This window comes from Salmo trutta, chromosome 4, assembly GCF_901001165.1.
Source record: "Salmo trutta chromosome 4, fSalTru1.1, whole genome shotgun sequence".
Taxonomy (NCBI): Eukaryota; Metazoa; Chordata; class Actinopteri; order Salmoniformes; family Salmonidae; genus Salmo; species Salmo trutta.
The window spans coordinates 54,357,131-54,382,141 of record NC_042960.1 but is presented as its reverse complement, the minus strand read 5'-3'; the positions used below and the strand labels follow the sequence as shown (position 1 = coordinate 54,382,141).

Genomic DNA, 25,011 nt, shown 5'->3' with positions numbered 1-25,011 from the left:
TCCAATGAACAATTGCATTACTGTTCAAAATGTTGTATCAAGTCTGCCGAATTGGTCACTTGATACATTTTCAAGTACATAACTATAGAGAACATACAAAAATGATATGGTAATAAAAAAATGTAAGTTTACACACTCCCAGGAATGTCATAAATTATGGATAATTAGCTTCCGTATAGAAAAGACACTAACCTTCACACATCTAGATGGGGGGGGGCAGACACAGCAGGGGTTCAAACTGTAGAACCCAGTTCCTACATGTTATGTTCTGTTAATTACTGAACCCCTTTAAGAATGGAGCACCCTTGATCATGCGCAGTGTTGTTCTATGTTATTCTGGTACGTTCTATGTTAACTCGTTTTTAGTAAATGTGAAGCTCCAGTTCAATTTCTTGTATTCAGAGTCTTTCTTATTATATAAATAAGTAACAAGAGCTAAGACACTACAATGGCAACAAGGATAATTACTTGCAGTGTGCATCACGAATGCAGATGGAGCTGGTAGGAAGAGAGGAAGATTTTGACCTTGTAGCACAACAGCTAGCAAGCAGTGATGACGAGGGGAGAGCTGACGAGAACGAGGCGGCAGAACAAAGACCCGTGGAGCTGGAGGTAAAGAGAATGGCTAGCATAGGAAAAATAGATGTGTTTGATGAAAATTGGGCAACTTACATTGAACGACTGGAACAGTACTTCATTGCAAACAACATTGCTGATAACAAGAGATTACCAGCATTGTTGAGTTTAATTGGCCCAAAAACATACAGTTTGCTAAGAGATCTGACTGCCCCTCTGAAGCCCTCCAATAAAACATTCACAGAGATTGTGGAGATATTGCAAAATCACCTATCACCTAAACCACTCCTCATCGCGGAACATTTTCGTTTCCACAAGAGAGATCAGAATGAGGGGGAGGGTGTTAGTACATATGTAGCAGAGTTTAATAAACTGTCTGAACATTGCCAGTTTGGAGAGAACCTAAATGACACATTAAGGGATAGATTTCTTTGTGGACAGAAACATGAACACATTCAAAAATGTTTGCTCACAGAATCAGATCTCACCTTTGCAAAGGCTGTTGAAATTGCTGTGGCTATGGAAATCGCGACTAAAGATGCATTTGAGTTGCAAAGTAAAAGAAATACTAACCCATCACAAACTTCCCTGCACAAGTTTTCACGCAGCCGACAGCGTGTGGCCGAAAAAATGCAACAGGTGTGATAGAGATGGTCACAGAGCAGAGGACTGCCATTTCAAAGACAAAATTTGTCACAATTGCAGTAGAAGGGGGCACATTTAAAGAGCATGCAGAGCAAAATTCAGTCACAGCAGGAAAACTGAGAAAATGAAAGGGTCTGTGAATGCACTAGCAGAGAACAGTGGCAGTGATTCAGATGAACGATTAATTGGTACAATGGAGTTAAACACAGTGACTTCTCCCAGCGGTAGCATAATATGGGTGACACCAGAAATCGAAGGCAAACCCCTCAAAATGGAGCTGGACACAGGATCTGCAGTTTATAATTTCCACTACCGTCTACAATGAGCACTTCAAGGCTATCAAGCTGAAGAACACAAATGTGTTGCTGAAGACCTACTCAGGAGAGAGATTGAGCCCAATGGGGGCGTTGCAGGTCAGAGTGAGTTATGGGGAGCAAACACAGCAGTTACAGCTGTATGTGGTGCCTGGAACTGGCCCCCATTATTTGGCAGGGAATGGCTTTAAAAAATAAAGCTGAACTGGTGTGACTTGAAAATGCTCCACACGTTCCAGTCCAAAGAGAAAGGCACAGACCAAACACTGGAACACTTGCGGAAGAAATACAACACAGTTTTCAGTGATCAGATGGGAACAGTAAAAGGCTTCACAGCAAAACTTGTACTAAGAGATGACGCAACCCCAAAAATCTGCAAAGCCAGATCTGTTCCATACTCCCTGAGACCAAAGGTGGAAGCGGAAATCGATCGCTTGCAGGATACAGGGATCCTGACGAAAGTGGACAGAAGCGAATGGGCCACACCCATAGTTCCTATTATAAAGAAAGACGGGTCTGTTAGAATGTGTGGGGACTTCAAGGTAACTGTGAATTCAATGTTGCATGTGGACCAATACCCCCTGCCACGTCTGGATGACATCTTTGCTGCACTAGCTGGTGGGAAACACTTCAGTAAAATCGATCTGAAACAGGCTTACCTGCAGCTACCGGTTGAAGAGAGCTCCAAACAGTACCTGACAATAAACAGGTATAACCGCCTGGCTTTTGGCATTGCATCAGCCCCAGCCATTTGGCAACGAACTACTGACCAGATTTTGCAAGGAATCCCAGGAACCCAGTGTATCCTGGGTGACATGATCATAACAGGACACACCGACAAAGAGCACCTGGCTAACCTGGAAGAGGTCCTGAAAAGACTGAAAGAGTATGGTCTACAGGCAAACTTACAGAAGTGTGAGTTCTTCAAAGACAAGATTGGCTTCTGTGGACATGAAATCGACCGCAATGGATTGCATAAAACACAGGACAAAATCGATGCAGTGGTATAGGCACCACGACCACAAAATATCACAGAAGTGAGATCTTTTACGGGACTGATCAATTACTACAGAAGATTCCTCCCAAACCTTTCAGCAGTACTCCAGCCTCTAAATCAGCTCCTAGAAAAGAACAGGACACGGCGGTGGACAGAACAGTGTGAAAATGCGTTTCTTGAGGCAAAACGGCTCATCACATCTGAACAGGTCCTGATGCATTACGACCCTGAACTGCCAGTGAAGTTGGCTTGTGATGCGTCCCCTTATGCCTTAGGGGCCGTCCTTTCACACACACTGAAAGATGGGTCAGAGAGGCCAGTTGCATTTGCGTCATGAACGTTGAATGATGCAGAGAAAAACGACTCACAAATCGACAAAGAAGCACTGGCGCTAGTGTGGGGCGTCAAGAAATTCCACGCATACCTATATGGCAAGCGTTTCACACTGGTTACGGATCACCAGCCGTTGCTTTCCATTTTCAGCCCAAAGAAAGGCATTCCGGCATTGACAGTAGCCAGGTTACAGCCTTGTTCCTTGCCAGTCATATGTATGACATTGAGTTTAAGCCGTCGTCCCTCCACACAAATGCAGATGGATTATCCAGACTGCCGTGTACAAGAGAAAGACAAAGGAGTGTGGATGCAGTGGACATTTTCCATACCGCTCAGCTCGAGGCACTACCGGTCACAAGCACAGTTATCAAACAGGAGACAAGGAAAGATGTGACCTTGTCAAAAGTGTACACCTACACCATGTCAGTATGGCCAGCTACAGGCAGAAAGGAGCTGACTCCATATTTCCAGCGGAGAAACGAAATTACAACGTACCAAGGATATTTGATGTGGGGAATGAGTCATGATACCCCAGAAATGCCAACATCAGGTTTTGCAGCAACTACATGAAGGTCATGTTGGAATTGTCAAAATGAAGCTGCTCGCAAGGAGCCAGACCGGGTCACCAACTGTCGCCGATGTTTGGAAACCCTTCACATGCCTGCTCCTGTCCCAGTCCACCCATGGGAATGGCCCACATAGCCATGACAGAGAATTCATGTGGACTATGCTGGTCCCTTTGAAAAAGCACATGATTCTGGTTATAGTTGATGCCCATTCCAAATGGCCAGAGGTGTTTTGCACTGACTCCTCCACCTCAGCTCAGACGATAGAGTGTCTCAGAACAACGTTTGAACACTTCGGATTGCCGCTGCAGCTGGTAAGTGACAACGCGCAAGCTTTTGTAAGTGACGAGTTTACAAGATTCATGTCAGTAAATGGAATCAAACACTCAACCTCAGGTCCGTACCACCCTGCCACCAATGAGCTGGCAGAACGCTTTGTGCAAACCCTAAAGCAAGGACTCCGTGCAGCAAAACGAGACGAAGGGACTTTGCAAACAAAACTGGCCAGGTTCCTGGCCATCCTACCGAAACACCCCACATGCCACGACAAATGAAAGCCCAGCTGCACTGATGTTCGGGAGGCCTCTCCGCACACAGCTGGACATCATGAAGCCAAACAGGCGTAATGAAGTGCTGAACAAACAAGACAAGATGCTCTCCGGTGGCCGGGAGCGCCATCTCCAAACGGGACAGGAAGTGATGGTGAGAGACTACAGAAGGGGAGGGAAATAGACAAGATGGACCATACATACACAAACGGGACCCAGAACTTACCAGGTTCAGGTTCTTGTTTGTTATGTATATATATAAACAAACTGTATATAATATAACAGACAAAATAATGTATTTATTATTCCCTAACTCATAGTGTAAACAAGAGCCTTAGGCATGTGCTACTTTGTTTCAGCATATGAAGTTTCTGGAGATGGGAGCAGAACAGAGGAATCCTGCTGGGAATACTCTCTCCAAATCACATGTCATCAGCATGTGGGCGTAGTGTGGCTCTGCGGTGTGGATTCCAAGTCACTGTAGCTATATGGCCAGTAATGGGGTCTCCCTGGAAATGAACTTGCTCGTCCATGCTATTATTTTGAGACATAGTGTCAAAATTGGGCAGTCCTTGGCTGCCGTGACCGGTGCCCAGTTTACCCAGCAGGGACATAATCTCATCCACACCCTGGTCTCCCAGGACATGGTGGTCTGGAGGCTTGGCCTTGTCGTCTGCAGTTTGGTACGGCTGATCAATCACATGCAGCACTCTGGAGGACTGGAGGTTGTGCAGCGACCGTGACTGGACTGCAGGGGCGAGAGGGGCACAGGTTACAGGTGAGTATGGATTCCAGTCATTAAATGTTGAACTACAGTATGTCACACATACATCCCCAGTCCAACTTTAAGTCGTTAACTGTACGCCACCCTCAACAATCTTGTACTTCGGTTGTACAATTACCTAAAGACAACTAGGAATTGATTATATTCATAGAGCTAACGAGCAGTCGGTTAAGATGACAAATTACATTTAAGTAATTCACAATCTTAAAACGTTGATGAGACCATTAGATATCTTTGAAGTCCATTTCATATTTTATCCAACAGTTCCTCCAACTGTTGAGAGGAATTTTACAGTCAGACAGGCTGATGAGAAGAGTGCTCAATAATACATGGTTTCTGTGCTGAGGGTTGCCAGCTCAGCTCTTTGATGTGAATTGGTGGGCCGCCTTGCTCTGCAGAGTTGTTTTAACAGTGGTGCCGTAGCAGCATCTGGCAGTAGGAGTGAGAGGAGCTCTAGTCTATTCAGCTCTCCAGCTGTGATTTGAGGCAGGAGGTATGGGGTGGTGGGGCAAGGTTTGGCCAGACAGTGCAGGAGGCTGACTCACCCCTCACTGGACTGAAGTCCCCTCCTTGGCTGACCTTGGTGAAAGGGTTCAGGCTGGGGAAGAGGATGAGGGAGAAGGACAGGAGCAGTACCTGGGGGAAAAGGAAAGGGTAAAAATCACATAATTTGCTCTTTGCCAAAGTCAATAAGGTTTAGCCATTTGGGAGAGGTTCCACTCCCCAGTGGAGCTCCAGAGTGGAAGATTCACTTTTTCAGTAACTGTTGTTTAGAACTTTTCAGTTCATCCCAGTACATGGGCATCAAAGTCACAAGACTTGAACACACAATCCATATAACTAAAATGTTTGTCTTTTCCCAAAAGGCCTTAGAAGAGATACAAACTCATTCATATTCATAGTGGATTTACAAGTCTAATTACTGCTTGCACTGATGTGGTGTGATTTTTGTTCTGTCCAATTATGTTGTAGACAAGGGAATCAATGGTTTGCCTCTCTGGAGTGTATCTATCTGTGTCTGTATTTACATCTGTATGTCTGGCATACATCTTTCTCTTACTCCACCTGTCTGTCTCTCTCTAATTTCACATGGCGTATGGCCTGATCTAGTAAAACTGTTTCTTAAAGTGACACTTCTCCTTACCAGGACACAAGTCCCAGTCTGGGCGGTCTTTTTGGAGCCGCCCATGACCAGAGTCTGCAGCCTGTGCAGCTGCTCCATCAGAGACCTGGGAGACACAAAGGCTCAATTAGCAAACGTTGCGACCGGCTGTACGAAGGCAGAAACAGAGCAGGGAGAGTAGATTAGTGTGGAGGTCCCTCACGTATTGCATTTCTCCAACTGGAACACTTTCCTCTGTAGCTCCTGGTTGTGTGTGTTGCAGGCAGCCATCCTGGAAGACAAACAACAAGGGGATTTCCCAGATGAGACTGACAAGCTGCTGCTGCTTGATCAGTCCAAGAAACATACTAGCTAGCTATCACTCTAACCACCACACTGAAAAACCCTTTTGTAGAATTAGATCATAATGTGACAGTCAAGTATACTAAATTACACCTTTCTGACTGCAGTGGGCCCTGTGAAGTTTCTCTGTGCCACGCAACTTAAGCAGAAACACATCAAGAATCTCACTGCCGATAGACTGCCGATAAGTACATATCACAGTGGGAGGCCGTTCTATCTCTTGCTAGAACTAAAGCGGTACGTGCTGCAGGCCGACCCGGTAGCGACAAACCTACCGATTCTACTTGTAGAATCGCAATGCTCGTCAGTGGCCAACAACGTGACTTTGATCCAATCAGAGAGCACGTACAACAACAAAAAAATGAAAAAAATGTGTCATTTTCTCAGTACATCCACGGATGAGCCAGTCACACTTCATATACAATGTAGGCTATGGGATGGGAGCTAGCTAAGTGCACAGACGCAACGCACACAGCACTAAATACTTCCTCCAAGCTAGCTAACCACTGTAGCTAGTATTGACGTTATAATTAAATCACAATGGATTCGCTAGTTTCCATGAAACAGCTGCCAGTGTTAGCTGCTGAGTTTTTGCAGTGTCGTGTCTTTGGCATCATTAAAACGGAAGACATGTTTATCAAATAACTCTCTGTAATTATTATTACGCGATTAAACTGATTAATCGTGTAGCTGTAATTAACTAGGAGGTCGGGGCACCAAGGAAAATATTCAGATTACAAAGTTATAATTTTCCTAATATAACTTTCAGATATCATAATATCTGATCTCTGAGTCTTCTGATTTAATGACGTATTCTTTACCTCACGTCAATCTCATTCCAAACGTCGTAAATTGTTGGTTATCTTCACAAACCCTGGCTAACAAGTTGAATCAGCAATACAAAATTGGGTTTAATTATTTATTTACCAAATACCTAAACTAATCACACAGAATTACATATACACAGAATACAAATTATGTCATACAGAAAACGTCCCTGGTGGACGGAACCTGTATGACGGCTTGTTACACAAAGAGAGGGGGTTGGGCTTGAATGAAAGAGTGGGAAGACTGAGAAACAAAGGGAGAAGCTGTGCTATTGTAAATACAGAATCTTATGCATTCTAAATTACCGCCCATTTGGAAAAGGAAAATGCAATAAATATTTACTCTGAGCTGCGCTTCGGTAGGTTGGTCGTAGATGCTGGCCGGGTTGGCCAACAGAGATCTTCCTGTCCTCGGAAGAATGTCTCTGGTGGTAAATTGGATACGTTGTAGTATCTTCATTGTGTGTTAGACTGAATCCGTCGTCCGTCCTTTCCTAGCCCACGTCGACAGCGGCCGCTGCTAACTCAACGGCTAGGAAGTATCACTTCTGTAGTGAATCAGAGTTCCAAGTTCATACCATTCGCAACCAAAGCTCACGCCGAGGCTGGCTTAGTTCTGTACTTAAAATGTTAGTCCTTTTAATGCAGAGGCTGCAGACCTCACGTACCCGGAGCCGGTGGTTACCTTTTCGTCAAAGGCTTATATAGTGGAGAGGGAGAAGGGTGTGTTTCATCGTTTATAACCCATGTTTCTTCACAGGGGCGGGCCACTGATTAAGCAGGGCACTTTCCTTATGAAAACCCAATTCTCTCATTTGGAAGCTAAAATTACATTTAATCTTCTAACAAACAGTTTCAATATCAAACATTTAAATTGCACAACAATTCCATGTGAATCTGATAACTAGAATGTGTAGACTTTCCCAGGTACAGTTTATGTAGTCCTGTCATCAGTCATAATGTCTCAGATGACAACCGAACTGACATCCATATTCATTAAGTTCCAACGCATATTTCCAACTGGTTCAATTACCGAAATATGGTTCCTTTCCCCCACTTGTTTGATGTTCCCAGACTCTCTATGTTTAACAAGGCTATTCAAAAGTCCTTCAGTAGGGTCAGAGAGAGAGGGGAAGGGAGAAAGGTATTTATGGGGGGTCATAAACCTTACCCACAGGCCAACGTCATGACAGCAGTGTCCTGCCGTAAGCTCTATTTTGCTCTATTTTGTGCTAGCTAGCGAATATGCTAACATTAGTTAGCTAGCGAAACATTTGGCTATGGGCTGTTACTGGCAGTATGGGATTATGGAGAGTGAATTTAATTGTTTCTTCATCGTTTTGCTAGGTAGTTATCTAGCTGTGGCCATCTGGTTAGAATCAACAAGGGCTTTCTACAAAATAGAAACGTTAGCGCAGATAGCTTGGAGTCTAGACCACAGGCAATACGCACGGATATGCATTGCCAAACAACGCTATTGACACCTTCTGGTTTGGAGTATTTTACATGGCTGAGTGGCTGACGACTTCCAAGGTCTTTGCTGTGTGAACACAATAAAGATTGACTGCCGACACTCTGTTCAGAGCATTGGCGAAAATCTGATATCAACTTTGGAGGGGACAATTACATGACATTTTCTCAAGAGCAATTCCTGAGGGGGACACCAAAAGTAGTGCTGTAACACATAGCCTACATTGTAATATGGTAAATGTATATTGAGGAACCAAAAAAATAAGGTGTTTGCCGTACTCCTAACTACCGGTACCCAAAACTACACAACTAATCACAACAGCAATACCATTGCCTTTAACAAATCTTAGTTCAGTCACCAGTTTAAGTTGAAAGTGGGGGTATCCATGGCATTTTCCAATTATGTTCCTATTTTACAAGTCAAAAAAATTGAGAACCTTTCATAATGTTGCCAAACAAAGACTCAACAAACTTACCTGAGACTCCCTGTCTCTGCCAGTCTGTCCCTGCATATCTGTCCCCAACTCTGCTGTCTGTGTGCCATCTGTTGCCTGCTCTGCCTAATGATCATTGTGAAACATTTCCATTAGAATTTAATTTCTTTCTTATGAACATTTTATCAACTAGTCTTTGAGATATTAGGCTACTAGGGTTCTTACTATGCGTTTTGGTGTATTGAAAAATACTCTGATGTCCGTCTTTTATTTTTCTGCCATTTTTCTACCTGGCTGGCTGGCTGGCTACACACACACACACACAGTGTGTAGGTTATTTACAGTAGGAGATGGGCTTCTATCATCTTCAATCATTCTATTTGGCCTTCGATCTAAAAGGTAGCTAGCAAATGTGAAACGGATTAAAATGACAAGAGTTGACAGCTGTATGAGTTCACCATTTACACAACATATGCTGCAACCTTTTGTAATTTTAATAGTTTGTTTCATATTGGCTGGCTTCCAACAATAGCTGAATTTGCAAAGCTAGCGAGCACCAATTCAGTTTCAGTGGTGTTTGCTATAATCTTTGCTACCCTGGTTAAATAAAGGTGAAATAAAATAAATAAATAAAAGTTCACTTGCCACAATTTAGCTTTTGCAACGAGACCATTAAATATATTTAAGACAATGGTAGAAGAGAGTGTAGTTCTGTTCAGTTTGGATTTCAGTTTATCGCTAACCTTATCACAGGGACTTTGAAGCACTAACTTACATCATCTGCATGCTGATTCCATCTTTGACGACGCCACATAAATGGAATAGGTACTAGCTAGCTTAATAGTTAATATTTGCGCGCTAGCTCTGCATATTCAGCTAGTGTGTGTGCGCGATTGACTGGATTAACCTCACGTCAGTTACGGAGCAAGCTAAGGCACTGGCAGTGGATCAAACCATTGTGAGGAAAAGGGTGGGGGTTGCAATCTTTTGAAACTTAAAAATGCGCTATTAAGTGTCTATAATCAGCACAATTGCTTTCATTGCGTATTATTAATATTATTTAAATTACATAGTTATGTTTCAGTGATATATTGGGGGGGACAAATCATGTTTTCCCAGGATGGGGGGGTCGTGTCCCCCCCGTCCCCCCCGGGATTTCCGCCCCTGGTTCAGAGGTGCTAAGTATTGTCGGCACACAAACGTTTGACAAGCCTACCAGTGTGTCTGAGCTTTCACACACTGTTTCTTTTTCCATTTTTAAATTAAATATACCTTCCGGCAACCCGTCTTACCCAATGTGATACGGATCCTCTATTTTTAGACCTTATAGCTAGAACCTCCATCGGAAGCTAGCCATCAGGTGCTAACCAGCTAATTAGCTACTAGCTATTTAGTCATTGTTAGCCACTGCTAGCGTCTTTTACCTCTAGCTCAGACACCAGCCGCTTTTACCCTTGATAATACCCGCCAGTCTACACAACGCCAGTATGCACAGCGCGATATCAACCCTGAGCATATCAGGACTTCTTTTCTCCACCATTACTCCAGATTACTGGACCATTATTCCAGATCCTCGCAGTTAGCTAGCTGCTACCGAGTGGCCCAGCCCGAAAGCTAGCCTTTGAACCAGGCTCAGTGGACCCTATGATCCCTCGGCTACACAGCTGATGCCTGCCTCTTCACTAACACGACTAGATTAATCGGCGGATTCCTGCCGTAAGCTCTGGACCTTTGCATCGGATCATTGCAACTAGCTAGCTGCTACCGAGTGGCTATAGTGGCTAACACCCTTGTCCCGAAGCTAGCACCAGTTAGCCTTGAGACAGGCGCATCTCCCGGCTAGCAAACGATATTACTCCAGCTACATTACCTCTTTTGTCAATTGGCCAGGACCCTTTGTCGACACGGAGCCCCGCAGATCCATCACGATTGGTCTGCCGACGTAATTCCATCCGATGTGCCCTCAACCGGCCTTTGTTGGACGTCGATGAAGACGCTTCTGCTAGCCCCGACCTGCTAACTTTATGAACGCCGTGTCTCCTGCTTGCTAGCGTAGTAACGACTTCGCTGTTTCATCTATTGCTGTTCACTGGACCCTATGATCACCTGGCTACATAGCTGATGCCTGCTGGACAGTTCATTAATTACGGTACTCCATTTTGTTTGTTTTGTTTATCTGTCTGCCCCAGCCTCGAACTCAGGCCCTGTGTGTAGTTAACTGACCCTCTCTGCCCATTCATCTCCATTTTACCTGTTGTTGTTGTCTTAGCTGATTAGCTGTTGCTGTCTTACCCGTTGTCTTAGCTAGCTCTCCCAATCAACAACTGTGATTGCTTTATGCCTCGCTTTATGTCTCTCTCTAATGTCAATATGCCTTGTATACTGTTGTTTAGGGTAGTTATCATTGTTTTATTTTACTGCGGAGCCCCTAGCCCCAATCAACATGCCTCAGATAGCTCTTTTGTCCCACCTCCCACACATGGGGTGACCTCACCTAGCATAAGTAGTGCCTCTCTTATCGTCACTCAATGCCTAGGTTTACCTCCACTGTACCCGCACCCTACCATACCCCTGTCTGTACATTATGCCCTGAATCTATTCTACCACGCCCAGAAATCTGCTCCTTTTATTCTCTGTCCCCAACGCACTAGACGACCAGTTTTGATAGCCTTTAGTCGAACCCTCATCCTACTCCTCCTCTGTTCCTCGGGTGATGTAGAGGTTAACCCAGGCCCTGTGTGTCCCCAGGCGCTCTCATTTGTTGACTTCTGTAACCGTAAAAGCCTTGGTTTCATGCATGTTAACATCAGAAGCCTCCTCCCTAAGTTTGTTTTACTCACTGCTTTAGCACACTCCGCCAACCCTGATGTCCTTGTCGTGTCAGAATCCTGGCTTAGGAAGGCCACCAAAAATTCAGAGATTTCCATCCCCAACTTCAACATTTTCCGTCAAGATAGAACTGCCAAAGGGGGAGGAGTTGCAATCTACTGCAGAGATAGCCTGAAAAGTTCTGTCATACTTTCCAGGTCTATGCCCAAACAGTTTGAGCTTCTAATTTTTAAAATTAATCTCTCCAGAAATATGTCTCTCACTGTTGCCGCCTGTTATAGACCCCCCTCAACTCCCAGCTGTGCCCTGGACACCATATGTGAATTGATTGCCCTCCATCTATCTTCAGAGTTCGTTCTGTTAGGTGACCTAAACTGGGATATGCTTAACACCCCGTCCGCCCTACAATCTAAGCTAGATGCCCTCAATCTCACACAAATTATCAAGGAACCCACCAGGTACAACCCTAAATCCGTAAACATGGGCACCCTCATGGATATTATCCTGACCAACTTGCCCTCCAAATACACCACTGCCATTTTCAATCAGGATCTCAGCGATCACTGCCTCATTGCCTGCATCCGTTATGGGTCCGCGGTCAAACGACCAGCCCTCATCACTGTCAAATGCTCCCTAAAACACTTCTGCGAGCAGGCCTTTCTAATCGACCTGGCCCGGGTATCCTGGAAGGATATTGACCTCATCCCGTCAGCTGAGGATGCCTGGTTGTTCTTTAAAAGTAATTTCCTCACCATCTTAAATAAGCATGCCCCTTTCAGAAAATGTAGAACTAAGAACAGATATAGCCCTTGGTTCACTCCAGACCTGACTGCCCTCGACCAGCACAAAAACATCCTGTGGCGTACTGCACTAGCATCGAATAATCCCCGCAATATGCAACTTTTCAGGGAAGTCAGGAACCAATACACATAGATAGTTAGGAAAGGAAAGGGTAGAATTTTCAAACAGAAATTTGCATCATGTAGCTCTAACTCCAAAAGGTTCAGGGACACTGTAAAGTCCATGGAGAATAAGAGCACCTCCTCCCAGCTGCCCACTGCACTGAGGCTAGGAAACACTGTCACCACCGATAAATCCACGATAATCGAGAATTTCAATAAGCATCTCTCTACGGCTGGCCATGCTTTCCTCCTGGCTACCCCAACCCCGGCCAACAGCTCCTCATCCCCCACAGCTACTTGCCCAAGCCTCCCCAGCTTCTCCTTCACCCAAATCCAGATAGCAGATGTTCTGAAAGAGCTGTAAAACCTGGACCCATACAAATCAGCTGGGCTAGACAATCTGGACCCTCTCTTTCTAAAATTATCCGCCGCCATTGTTGCAACCCCTTTTACTGTCTGTTGAACCTCTCTTTCGAATCGTCCAAGATTCCTGAAGATTGGAAAGCTGCCTGTCCAGACCTATTGTCCAGGCCTGTTGTCCAGACCTATGGCAGTCTCTATGGGGGTACCACAGGGTTCAATTCTCAGGCAGACTCTTTTCACTGTATATATCAATGATGTCGCTCTTGCTGCGGGTGAATCTTTGATCCACCTCTAAGCAGACGGCACCATTCTGTATACATCTGGCCCTTCTTTGGACACTGTGTTAACAAACCTCCAAACAAGCTTAAATGCCACACAACACTCCTTCCGTGGCCTCCAACTGCTCTTAAACACTAGTAAAATTAAGTGCATGCTCTTCAACCAATCGCTGCCCGCACCCTCACGCCCGACTAGCATCACTACTCTGGACGGTTCTGACTTAGAATATGTGGACAACTACAAATACCTGGGTGTCTGGCTAGACTGTAAACTCTCCTTCCAGACTCATATTAAGCGTCACCAATCCAAAATTAAATCTAGACTCGGCTTCCTATTTCGCAACAGAAGCCTCCTTCACTCACGCTGCCAAACATACCCTCGTAAAACTGACTATCATACCGATCCTCGACTTCGGCGATGTCATATACTAAATAGCCTCCAACACTCTACACAGCAAACTGGATGCAGTCTATCACAGTGCCATCCGTTTTGTCACCAAAGCCCCATATACCACCCACCACTGCGACCTTTATGCTCTTGTCAGCTGGCCCTCGCTACATATTCGTCGCCAGACCCACTGGCTCCAGGTCATCTATAAGTCTTTGCTAGGTAAAGCACCGCCTTGTCTCAGCTCACTGGTCACCATAACAACACCCACCCATAGCACACGCTCCAGCAGGTATATCTCACTGGTCATCCCCAAAACCAACACCCACTTTGGCCGCCTTTCCTTCCAGTTCTCTGCTGCCAATGACTGGAACGAATTGCAAAAATCACTGAAGTTGGAGACTTATATCTCCATCACTAACTTTAGGCATCAGCTATCTGAGCAGCTTACCGATCGCTGCAGCTGTACATAGCCCATCTGTAAATAGCCCACCCAACTACCTACCTCATCCACATATTCATCTGCACATCTATCACTTCAGTGTTCATTTGCTAAATTGTAATTATTTCGCTATTATGGCATATTTATTGCCTTACCTCCTTAGTCCATTTGCACACACTGTATATAGGTTTTTCTATTGTGTTATTGACTGTACTTTTGTTTATCCTATGTGTAACTCTGTTGTTTTTTGTCACACTACTTTGCTTTATCTTGGCCAGGTCGCAGTTGTAAATGAGAACATGTTCTCAACTGGCCACCCTGGTTAAATAAAGGTGAAAAAATAAAAGATTTAATAAAAAGGCCAAGTGCAGTCAAAAATGTGATTTTCCTGTGTTTTATATATATTTCCACACAATGAGGTTGTAATAATACTGTGAAATTGTGAAAATGATGATAATACTGTTTTAGTGTAAGAACTGTTTGAAAAGATCGGCTGAAATTTCTGACTGTTTTGGTGGGATGGAGTTTTGACCTGCAAGGTGGTAAATTAGTTAAAACGTCTTAGGGCTAGGTGTCCCGCTAACTTCCGGTGAAATTGGAGGGCACGCAATTCAAATAAATAATCATAACAATTATGGATATTAAACATTTAGGTATATACAAGTGTCTTATATCGGTTAAAGGCTTAAATTCTTGTTAATCTAACTCCACTGTCCGATTTACAATAGGCTTTACAGCGAAAGCATGCCATACGATTGTTTGAGGACGGCGCCCCACATCAAAATATTTACCACCAGCACAGGTTTCATAAATTCACAAATAGCGATTAAATATTCACTTACTTTTTGAAAATCTTCCTCTGATTTGTCACCCAAAGGGTCCCAGTTACAACATGTAGTGTCGTTTTGTTAGATAAAATCCTTCTTTATATCCCAAAAAGTCTGTTTAGTTGGTGCCATCAATTTGAGTAATCCACTCATTCAACATGCAGAGAAAGGAATCCAAAAAGATACTGCTAAACTTTGTTAAAACAAGTCAAAACACGTTTCAAAATAATCCTCCGATGCCCTAAAATGTAATTAAACTGTAATATTTCATACGGAAAGAAGTATGTTCAATAGGAAAGCGATATTAGCAGGTGTGCGTCCTCTTTGTCGCGCGCGCATACACACATTTCCAAGTCTGCATCCCAGTACTAAAACTCATTATTCTTGGTCGTTTTGGAAGAAACAAGCCTGAAACCTTGAACAAAGACTGTTGACATCTAGTGGAAGCCATAGGAATTGCAATCTGGGAGCTGGATTTGGATATGCCCCTATACTTTCCATTGTAAGAGCATGAGCTCTCTCAACAACAAAATAAATCTGGTTGGTTTTTCTTTGGATTTTCTCCTACCATATCTATTGTGTTATAGTCTCCTACACTATTTTAACATTTCTACAAACTTCAGAGTGTCTACTTTCCAATGGTACCAAGTATATGCATATCCTGGCTTCAGGGCCTGAGCAACAGGTAGTTTACTTATGGCACATCAGTCAGACAGGAAGTGGAGAAAAATAGACCCTAGCCTGAAGAATAAGAACATGACTTCCAAACCTTTCTGTCAATAGCAGCTTGTTTTTAGTTTTCCCCTTCCCACTCAGAAATTGCTCTTTGCTAAGAAGTTATTTGTCTTTATTTTTTACCATTTTACTTGAAAACAATCACAGAAAGGCACTTAATTGTTATCTAGAAATGATTTGATATTTAGATAAAAATGGCTGCATTGGACCTTTGATTTTAACTTTTTGTGCTCAGCACCCTGTGACATGTTCCAAATATCTTGTTAGTTGGTAGAAGGGCTTTATCGATTTTAGGCAGTTCTAGTCGGAATTGATCATGTCTACTTTGAACTGAGGTCTGTGAGTCCCTGCCTTATCCATTTATTTAGTGCCTATTGCCAGTACCTGCTCTCCAGACCATCAATATATTCCTTTTTCTTCTTCCTGCTCTCCTGAGCCGACTGCTTATTACGGATCTTTCTGCGAATTTTCTTCAGAATCCTCTCCTCATACTAATAGAAACAGACAAAGGAAGTACATATTTAAAATGTGTTTACACACTTTGGAAATCCTCAAGAGCCATAAGTTGTTCTGTGAAGTTGCAAAGTGTGCAAAAAAGTTTGACCTTTGTGAGAGGTAGTTGGCTAGGCAGAGTCACCCCCTCCTTGGCCAGCAGTTTTTTCTCATCCTCATTAAGAATCAACTCTTGGAAGGACTGTTGGGAATGCTGTGGGGGTTGAAAGTGAGACGAGAATGTTAATACAGTAAGTCATACGTACAGCATCACAACCAGTGGCCAGCTGCAATGTGTTTTTCAGAGTGAATGGAGGGAGTGCAGAGTTACACGGCAGACAGCATAGCCCTCCATCCCTCTCATTTCATGCTTTGCTCATGCCAATTACATTGCCTGATTTTTATAGAATGACGTTACCCCTCTAACCCATTCCTCTCCACTCCAACACACTCACTCACCTATATACAAACTATTACAGACACACTCCCCCCAAGCGCACACAAACACACCCTTCATCATCACTCACCGGATCAGATGTGCCAGAGAGCAGTAGGTCCTTGACAGTGAGGGGAAAGCCAGAAGACAGCTGGGTTGTGTGTACATCAGAGGAACACTCTGTCCCCCCAGTCCTGCCTGGGTAGAAGCCTGAGTCCCAGCCATCTGTAACCACACAGAGAGACGTGATGGGACCAGACAGAAGGGCCATCATTTGTCTGTGTTTGTGTTGATACTGAGACAATGTAGACCTTTGCCTAATGAATACATAGAGCCTACGAACACAGACCGTGTTGCTTTCAAAGGATGAACTTCTGTTCCAATGTTTGACATTAACAAATTACAATACTTAATCACATATTCCGCATGATGTAATAATGTAACTGCCTCTGTTGCTTATTTTTACCATGAAACTTTAAACCAAGTTTTTGTTATAGTTTCTGTGCTTAGTAATTTGTGCCAGCTTTGTCTTACTGATATCAATGGAGAAGTTGGCATCCAGGGCGGCCTTGGTTTGTGGCTGAGAGGGGATGAAGTGGGGCTCCATGGGAGGGCTCTCAGGGCGCTGGGGGCTGTCCATCTGATCTGAGTGCGGGTCCTCACTGATGCCACTGTCACTAGGAGAGGGAGACCACAGGGGGGACCCCGACACTGAGTCACTGCCACTCAGGAGGGCGTTCAGGAAGTCCTCGCTCTGTTGCTCTGCTGGACGCAGCACCTGCCAAATGACACACCAAATGTGATAATTACTGTACAGTCAAACTGAGTGGTTGAGAATGGCAGGCTAGACATGTGAATCACGTAGTAGACACAGGTAAGGGGACATTTTAAAAACACTACAGGATAAAATCACAGAGTGAGAGATTTCACTCCACTCACGTTTGGCTCGTGGATTGGCCAGGCATGGTTGTCATGGTGTCCCATCTCCTCGTGACGTAGGATGCCATTGTTTTGATCAAACAGCAAATCAAGCAGCTCAATCCCGTCGCAACCCTGGAACAGAACAGGCCACTTAATGACATGTTGCTCTACATTTACAACTGAGAGATAACATACAAAGAGCCTTACAAGATGGCTGTAAAAGCAATCATACCCAGGACTAATGCTTTTTATTACCATTATCTCAAGGCACTCCTATCTAAAAAAAATTATCAATTTGACTATGCCTTTCAATGCGTGAGTTAAATGAAGTTGATCTAGTTCTGATTCATTTGAAAGGAGAAAATTGTAAGACTATTCCTTTATAGACTACACAACGCACCCACATTCCTTTGTAGGCTACACGACGCACCCACATTCCTTTGTAGGCTACACAACGCACCCGCATTCCTTTGTAGGCTACACAACGCACCCACATTCCTTTGTAGGCTACACAACGCACCCACATTCCTTTGTAGGCTACACAACGCACCCACATTCCTTTGTAGGCTACACAACGCACCCACATTCCTTTGTAGGCTACACAACGCACCCACATTCCTTTGTAGGCTACACAACGCACCCATATTCCTTTGTAGGCTACACAACGCACCCACATTCCTTTGTAGGCTACACAACGCACCCACATTCCTTTGTAGGCTACACAACACACCCACATTCCTTTGTAGGCTACACAACGCACCCACATTCCTTTGTAGGCTACACAACGCACCCGCATTCCTTTGTAGGCTACACAACACACCCACATTCCTTTGTAGGCCACACAACACACCCACATTCCTTTGTAGGCTACACAACGCACCCACATTCCTTTGTAGGCTACACAACGCACCCACATTCCTTTGTAGGCTACACAACGCACCCGCATTCCTTTGTAGGCTACACAACACACCCACATTCCTTTGTAGGCCACACAACACACCCACATTCCTTTGTAGGCTACACAACGCACCCACATTCCTTTGTAGGCTACACAACGCACCCACATTCCTTTATAGACTACACAACGCACCCACATTCCTTTGTAGACTACACAACGCACCCACATTCCTTTATAGACTACACAACGCACCCACATTCCTTTGTAGACTATACAAAGCACCCACCCCCATTCACTGGCACGTAGATACAGTATGTTACCTCCTCTGAACTTGTTTGACGATACATATAACCTTGGCTGCCCTAATAACATAAATTACTAAACAAATAAACCAGGAGACACTAAAACACAGAAACTAAGACATGGGCCCTGTTACCTGGTCTGAATAGTGGTCCATAATTTCAGCACTAGGGTGGCACAGGACAGAACTCCCCAAAATAAGAAAAATCCAGTTAAATGTTCTGTTTCCTTTGTTGTGAAGGAGCTCTGTTCCAGATGACCATGTCTCTACTGTATCTCCCTGCTCTTGTTCTGAGGTTCAAAGTTTAAACTCCAACATAGCACACCCAGTAATCAACTCCAGGGCTGTCATCCCATTGGCCAGTTTGTAAAGATTTGATTGCCAGGGAAAGACTGACAACTAAGGAAAGTCTGTCTGTCTAGAAAAGAAAGAACCTTCTTCCTGGATGAATAGATCAGAGTTTATACTTTCCTATCCTCTTGTTGTGTTTGATAGTAGACTGACAGGGAATGAGGGTACCCTTTGACAGTTTCTGTGTGATGTTAGTTAATTCATACGGTATACATGCTCTTTATGGCCTGTCAATGAGAGCTTGATTGAACATCCTTCATTAGCAAACAGTTCTGAGCTCATAAAAGTAATCAATGCACTATATGATAAGATGTATCCATTTAAAACTATCCCCATGAAAATGAAATACTGCTTTTATAACCTAATCTTTATTTGTTCATACAAATAACTGATTTAAATCGGTCAATTCATTCATGTCTGACCAGAAAAAACTCTCAAAATTACAAAAAAAGAATTATGTAGATCTCCAGGAAGTTGTTGTTTCTGCATTTGGAAGGCTCCACCTGTTGTTATTACTGGGATTCAGTTGGGCTTATGACTAAGGCCTAGGACTGCAGCACAGGCATAAATCAATAACAAACAACCCATGGGGATATTTTGATGTGTCCTCTTTTCTAAAATACATTCAAACGTGTTCCTATTTAGTTTCAATGATGACAGATGCAAAGACCACAGACTGGAATGGTGGCTCTGCATGGAAAATAGAAAAAGGGATGAACTGCCACTCTCAGTGTTTTAATGTGCAAGACAATCTATTAAAATCTCACTTTGTCAAATTCCAAAACTGATTTGTCTGTTTCTGTTCTCAAAATATATATCACAAGGCCTTATGAATGGCATTAAAAAGTTGATGGCAGATTCTTTTGGCAAGGCTATTAGTCTGAACATCTCGATAGTGACAGAGCTATTTCTCCAACATCTATATGCTAATAAAGCACATAGAGTAGAGAAGCTATGCACCATTTATTCATATTTCTCGTAAGACAGATTACATTAAATTGTTCTCCTATCAGACACTATTTCTCTTCCGTCTCATGTGAGTTGTCAACGTCTTCATTTTCTATTACGTCCAAAAAGCCTGACCCTTTATCTCTCCCGATCTCCTTACTCACTGTATCACTTATAATATCTGTCACTCTTTCCTTTCATCTGTCACTGTCCTGCGAGCTGTGTCTTCAATTTGCAATTAGATCACTGCCAATAACCATGATGGTCTTCATATTGTGGCAGCATTACATAATCATTATTGCTCCTCTATCTGATGGGGAATGGTTCCAAAGGTTAAAACCCTGTTCTTAGCCTGCAAGTTCCACTTGTACATTGTTACAACATCTAAAAAGCAATATAGCTATCACTACTCTCAGACTCTGTGGCTTTGGGATTACCCTTATGAATATAACCTGACGTAACCGGACATTGCTCCTACAAGCTACAAGCAAACGTTCACTTGTTGTTTGTTTAAAGCATACATCCAATTGCTACAATACAGTCTTTGCAAAAATTATTTTATAAAAAAATAAGACAAGTAACTGAGTCAAAAGCAACTGTGAGTGTGAGTCAAAAGAAACTGTGAGTGTGAGTCAAAAGCAAGTGGATGATAAATTGGCTGGATGTAAAGGACTGAATGACAATGTTAATGGAGCATAAATGGAGATCAAGAAAATGAACGTTGAGCATCTGTTTGGTCCAAATGATACTTGAAAAAAAGAGAGCACTTTGCAGACTGAATCAGAGCAGATTACTGGTTATTCTCTTGGTCACTCTGAATGGTTTTGAACAGTCTTGGTCTATGCACAATCATAATCAGTCTGCGTTCAACTTCTCGCCCAATCAGCAGAAGTCAAATCAAATCAAATGTATTTATAAAGCCCTTCTTACATCAGCTGATATCTCAAAGTGCTGTACAGAAACCCAGCCTAAAACACCAAACAGCAAGCAATGCAGGTGTAGAAGCACGGTGGCTAGGAAAAACTCCCTAGAAAGGCCAGAACCTAGGAAGAAACCTAGAGAGGAACCAGGCTATGAGGGGTGGCCAGTCCTCTTCTGGCTGTGCTGGGTGGAGATTATAACAAAACATGGCCAAGATGTTCAAATGTTCATACATGACCAGCAGGGTCAAATAATAATAATCACAGTGGTTGTTGAGGGTGCAACAAGTCAGCACCTCAGGAGTAAATGTCAGTTGGCATTTCATAGACAATCATTCAGAGTGTCTCTACCGCTCCTGCTGTCTCTAGAGAGTTGAAAATAGCAGGTCTGGGACAGGTAGCACGTCCAGTGAACAGGTCAGGGTTCCATAGCCGCAGGCAGAACAGTTGAAACTGGAGCAGCAGCACGGCCAGGTGGACTGGGGACAGCAAGAAGTCATCAGGCCAGGTAGTCCTGAGGCATGGTCCTAGGCCTCAGGTCCTCTGAGAGAGAGAAAGAAAGAAAGTCCGACGATACACCCGGACAGGGCCAAACAGGCAAGATATAACCCCACCCACTTTGCCAAAGCACAGCCCCCACACCACTAGAGGGATATCTTCAATCACCAACTTACCATCCTGAGACAAGGCTGAGTGTAGCCCACAAAGATCTCCGCCACGGCACAACCCAAGGGGGGGCGCCAACCCAGACAGGAAGATCACGTCAGTGACTCAACCCGCTCAAGTGACGCACCCCTCCTAGGGACGGCATGGAAGAGCACCAGTAAGCCAGTGACTCAGACCCTGTAATAGGGTTAGAGGCAGAGAATCCCAGTGGAGAGAGGGGAACCGGCCAGGCACAGACAGCAAGGGCGGTTCATTGCTCCAGTGCCTTTCCGTTCACCTTCACACTCCTGGGCCAGACTACATTCAATCATAGGACCTACTGAAGAGATGAGTCTTCAGTAAAGACTTAAAAGTTGAGACCGAGTCTGCGTCTCTCACATGGGTAGGCAGACCATTCCATAAAAATTGAGCTCTATAGGAGAAAGCCCTGCCTCCAGCTGTTTGCTTAGAAATCTAGGGACAGTTAGGAGGCCTGCGTCTTGTGACCGTCCAATACACAATGTGGGATTTCAATCACATACAATGTTTTGAATATCAGCTTGATGCACGCCTCATCATATTGACCAGATGTCTCCATTTCAGTGAAAGTAAATCTAAAAGTATTGAAAAATTTGTCTAGATTTAGGCTGTTTTAAAAATATATATATATTCTACATTGTAGAATAATAGAGAAACTATCAAATAACACATATGGAATCATGTAATAACTAAAAAAGTGTTAAACAATTTTAAATATATTTTATATTTGAGATTCTTCAAAGTAGCCACCCTTTGCCTTGATGACAGCTTTGCACTCTCTTGGCATTCTCTCAACCAGCTTCATGAGGTAGTCACCTGGAATGCTTTTTCAACAGTCTTGAAGGAGTTCCCACATATGCTGAGCACTTGTTGGCTGCTTTTCCTTCACTCTGCTGTGCAACTCATCCCAAACCATCTCAATTGGGTTGAGGTCGGGTGACTGTGGAGGCCAAGTCATTTGATGCAGCACTCCATCACTCTCCTTCTTGGTCAAATAGCCCTTACACAGCCTGGAGGTTTGTTTTGGGTCATTGTCCTGTTGAAAAACAAAAATGATAGTCCCACTAAGCGCAAACCAGATGGGATGGCGTATCTCTGCAGAATGCTGTGGTAGCCATGCTGGTTAAGTGTGCCTTGAATTCTACATAAATCACTGACAGTGTCACCAGCAAAGCAACCCCACACCATCACATCTCATCCTCCATGCTTCACGGTGGGAACCACACATGTAGAGATCATCCGTTCACCAACTCTGCGTCTTACAAAGACACGGCGGGTTGGAACCAAAAATCTCAAATTTGGACTCATCAGACCAAAGGACAGATTTCCACCGGTCTAATGTCCATTGCTCATGTTTCTTGGTCCAAGCAAGTCTCTTCTTCTTATTGGTGTCCTTTAGTAGTGGTTTCTTTGCAGCAATTCGACCACGAAGGCCTGATTCACACAGTCAAATCAAATCAAATCAAATGTATTTATATAGCCCTTCGTACATCAGCTGATATCTTAAAGTGCTGTACAGAAACCCAGCCTAAAACCCCAAACAGCAAGCAATGCATGTGAAAGAAGCACGGTGGCTAGGAAAAACTCCCTAGGAAAAACTCCCTAGAAAGGCCAAAAACCTAGGAAGAAACCTAGAGAGGAACCAGGCTATGAGGGGTGGCCAGTCCTCTTCTGGCTGTGCCGGGTGGATATTATAACAGAACATGGTCAAGATTTAAAATGTTCATAAATGACCAGCATGGTCAAATAATAATAATCATAGTAGTTGTCGAGGGTGCAACAAGCACGTCCGGTGAACAGGTCAGGGTTCCATAGCCGCAGGCAGAACAGTTGAAACTGGAGCAGCAGCACGGCCAGGTAGACTGGGGACAGCAAGGAGTCATCATGCCAGGTAGTCCTGAGGCATGGTCCTAGGGCTCAGGTCCTCCGAGAGAAAGAAAAAAAGAGAGAAAGAGAGAATTAGAGAGAGCATATTTAAATTCACACAGGACACCGGATAAGACAAGAGAAATACTCCAGATGTAACAGACTGACTCTAGCCCCCCGACACATAAACTACTGCAGCATAAATACTGGAGGCTGAGACAGGAGGGATCAGAAGACACTGTGGCCCCATCCGATGATACCCCCGGACAGGGCCAAACAGGCAGGATATAACCCCACCCACTTTGCCAAAGCACAGCCCCCACACCACTAGAGGGATGTCTCCAACCACCAACTTACCGTCCTAAGACAAGGCCAAGTATAGCCCACAAAGATCTCCGCCACGGCACAACCCAAGGGGGGGGCGCCAACCCAGACAGGAAGACCACGTCAGTGACTCAACCCACTCAAGTGACGCACCCCTCCCATGGACGGTTGATGTTGCAATGTGTCTGTTACTTGAACTCTGTAAAACATTTATTTGGGCAGCAATCTGAGGTGCAGTTAATTCCTGATTTCTGAGGCTGGTAACTCTAATGAACTTATCCTCTGCGGCAGAGGTAACTCTGGGTCTTCCATTTCTGTGGCGGTCCTCATGAAAGACAGTTTCATAATTGCGCTTCATGGTTTTTGTGACTGCACTTGAAGAAACTTTCAAAGTTGTTGAAATTTTCCGGATGGACTGACCTTCATGTCTTAAAATAATGATGGACTCTCATTTCTCTTTGCTTATTTGAGCTGTTTTTGCCATAATATGGACTTGGTATTTTACCAAATAGGGCTATCTTCTGTATACCAACCCTGCCTTGTCACAACACAACTGATTGGCTCAAATGCATTAAGGAAATACATTTTACGAATTAACGTTTAACAAGGCACACCTATTAATTGAAATGCATTCCAGGTGACTACCTCATGAAGCTGGTTGAGAGAATGCCAAGAGTGTGCAAAGCTGTCATCAAGGCAAAGGGTGGCTACTTTGGAGAATCTCAAATATAAAATATATTTTAATTTGTTTAACACTTTTTTTGCTTACTACATGATTCCATGTGTTATTTCATAGTGTTGATGTCTTCACTATTATTCTACAATATAGAAAATATTAAAAAATAAAGAAAAACCCTTGAATGAGTAGGTGTGTCCAAACTTTTGACTGGTATTGTATGTCATGCTCCTTAAAACAGCTCTAACAATGGCACGGTGACCTTTTGGGTGTGGAACAGGACATTCTGTTGTATAAGTCTATGTTTTACTGTACTATCTTTAGATAATACCTTAGGTAACACCAGTGTTTTATGGCACTTCAGATTGAGAGTTAGAAAGTAGTTGGAACTCGCTAGTGATGCAGAATGAGGTCTGAACTCAGCACAGAGGCACCACCTGCTGGATGACTTGAACAGGTGACGTGGCAACT

General features: G+C 43.8%; 1 protein-coding gene across 2 annotated transcripts; it reads right to left on the bottom strand.

Annotated features, from left to right (window-relative positions):
• Positions 1-696: 696 nt before the first annotated feature.
• On the bottom strand, positions 697-19,072 carry LOC115192637 (cyclic AMP-responsive element-binding protein 3-like protein 3-B). Of its 2 annotated transcripts, none has more exons than XM_029751377.1 (10): positions 18,907-19,072; positions 17,591-17,704; positions 17,186-17,429; positions 16,743-16,876; positions 16,328-16,438; positions 16,108-16,214; positions 6,089-6,157; positions 5,908-5,992; positions 5,309-5,399; positions 697-4,727 (listed from the first exon to the last, which is right to left on the bottom strand). In XM_029751377.1, exons 1-10 carry the CDS (start codon positions 18,925-18,927, stop codon positions 4,402-4,404), a joined length of 1,302 nt encoding a protein of 433 aa, XP_029607237.1. In that variant the 5' UTR covers positions 18,928-19,072; the 3' UTR covers positions 697-4,401. The 2 variants fall into 2 exon arrangements, with proteins under 2 accessions (XP_029607237.1, XP_029607238.1); XM_029751378.1 differs by having other exon boundaries at positions 16,328-16,429.
• Between the last annotated feature and the right edge of the window lie 5,939 nt (positions 19,073-25,011).

Bases quoted from the DNA above. Each gene is read 5' to 3' on its own strand.
- LOC115192637 (XM_029751377.1), bottom strand. From the start codon at position 18,927: ATGGACCACTATTCAGACCAG. The intron at 17,705-18,906 runs GTAACAGGGCCC...GTTCTGTTCCAG, and splicing joins TGGACCACTATTCAGACCAG to GGTTGCGACGGGATTGAGCT. The intron at 5,400-5,907 runs GTAAGGAGAAGT...CTTTTCCCCCAG, and splicing joins AGACTGGGACTTGTGTCCTG to GTACTGCTCCTGTCCTTCTC.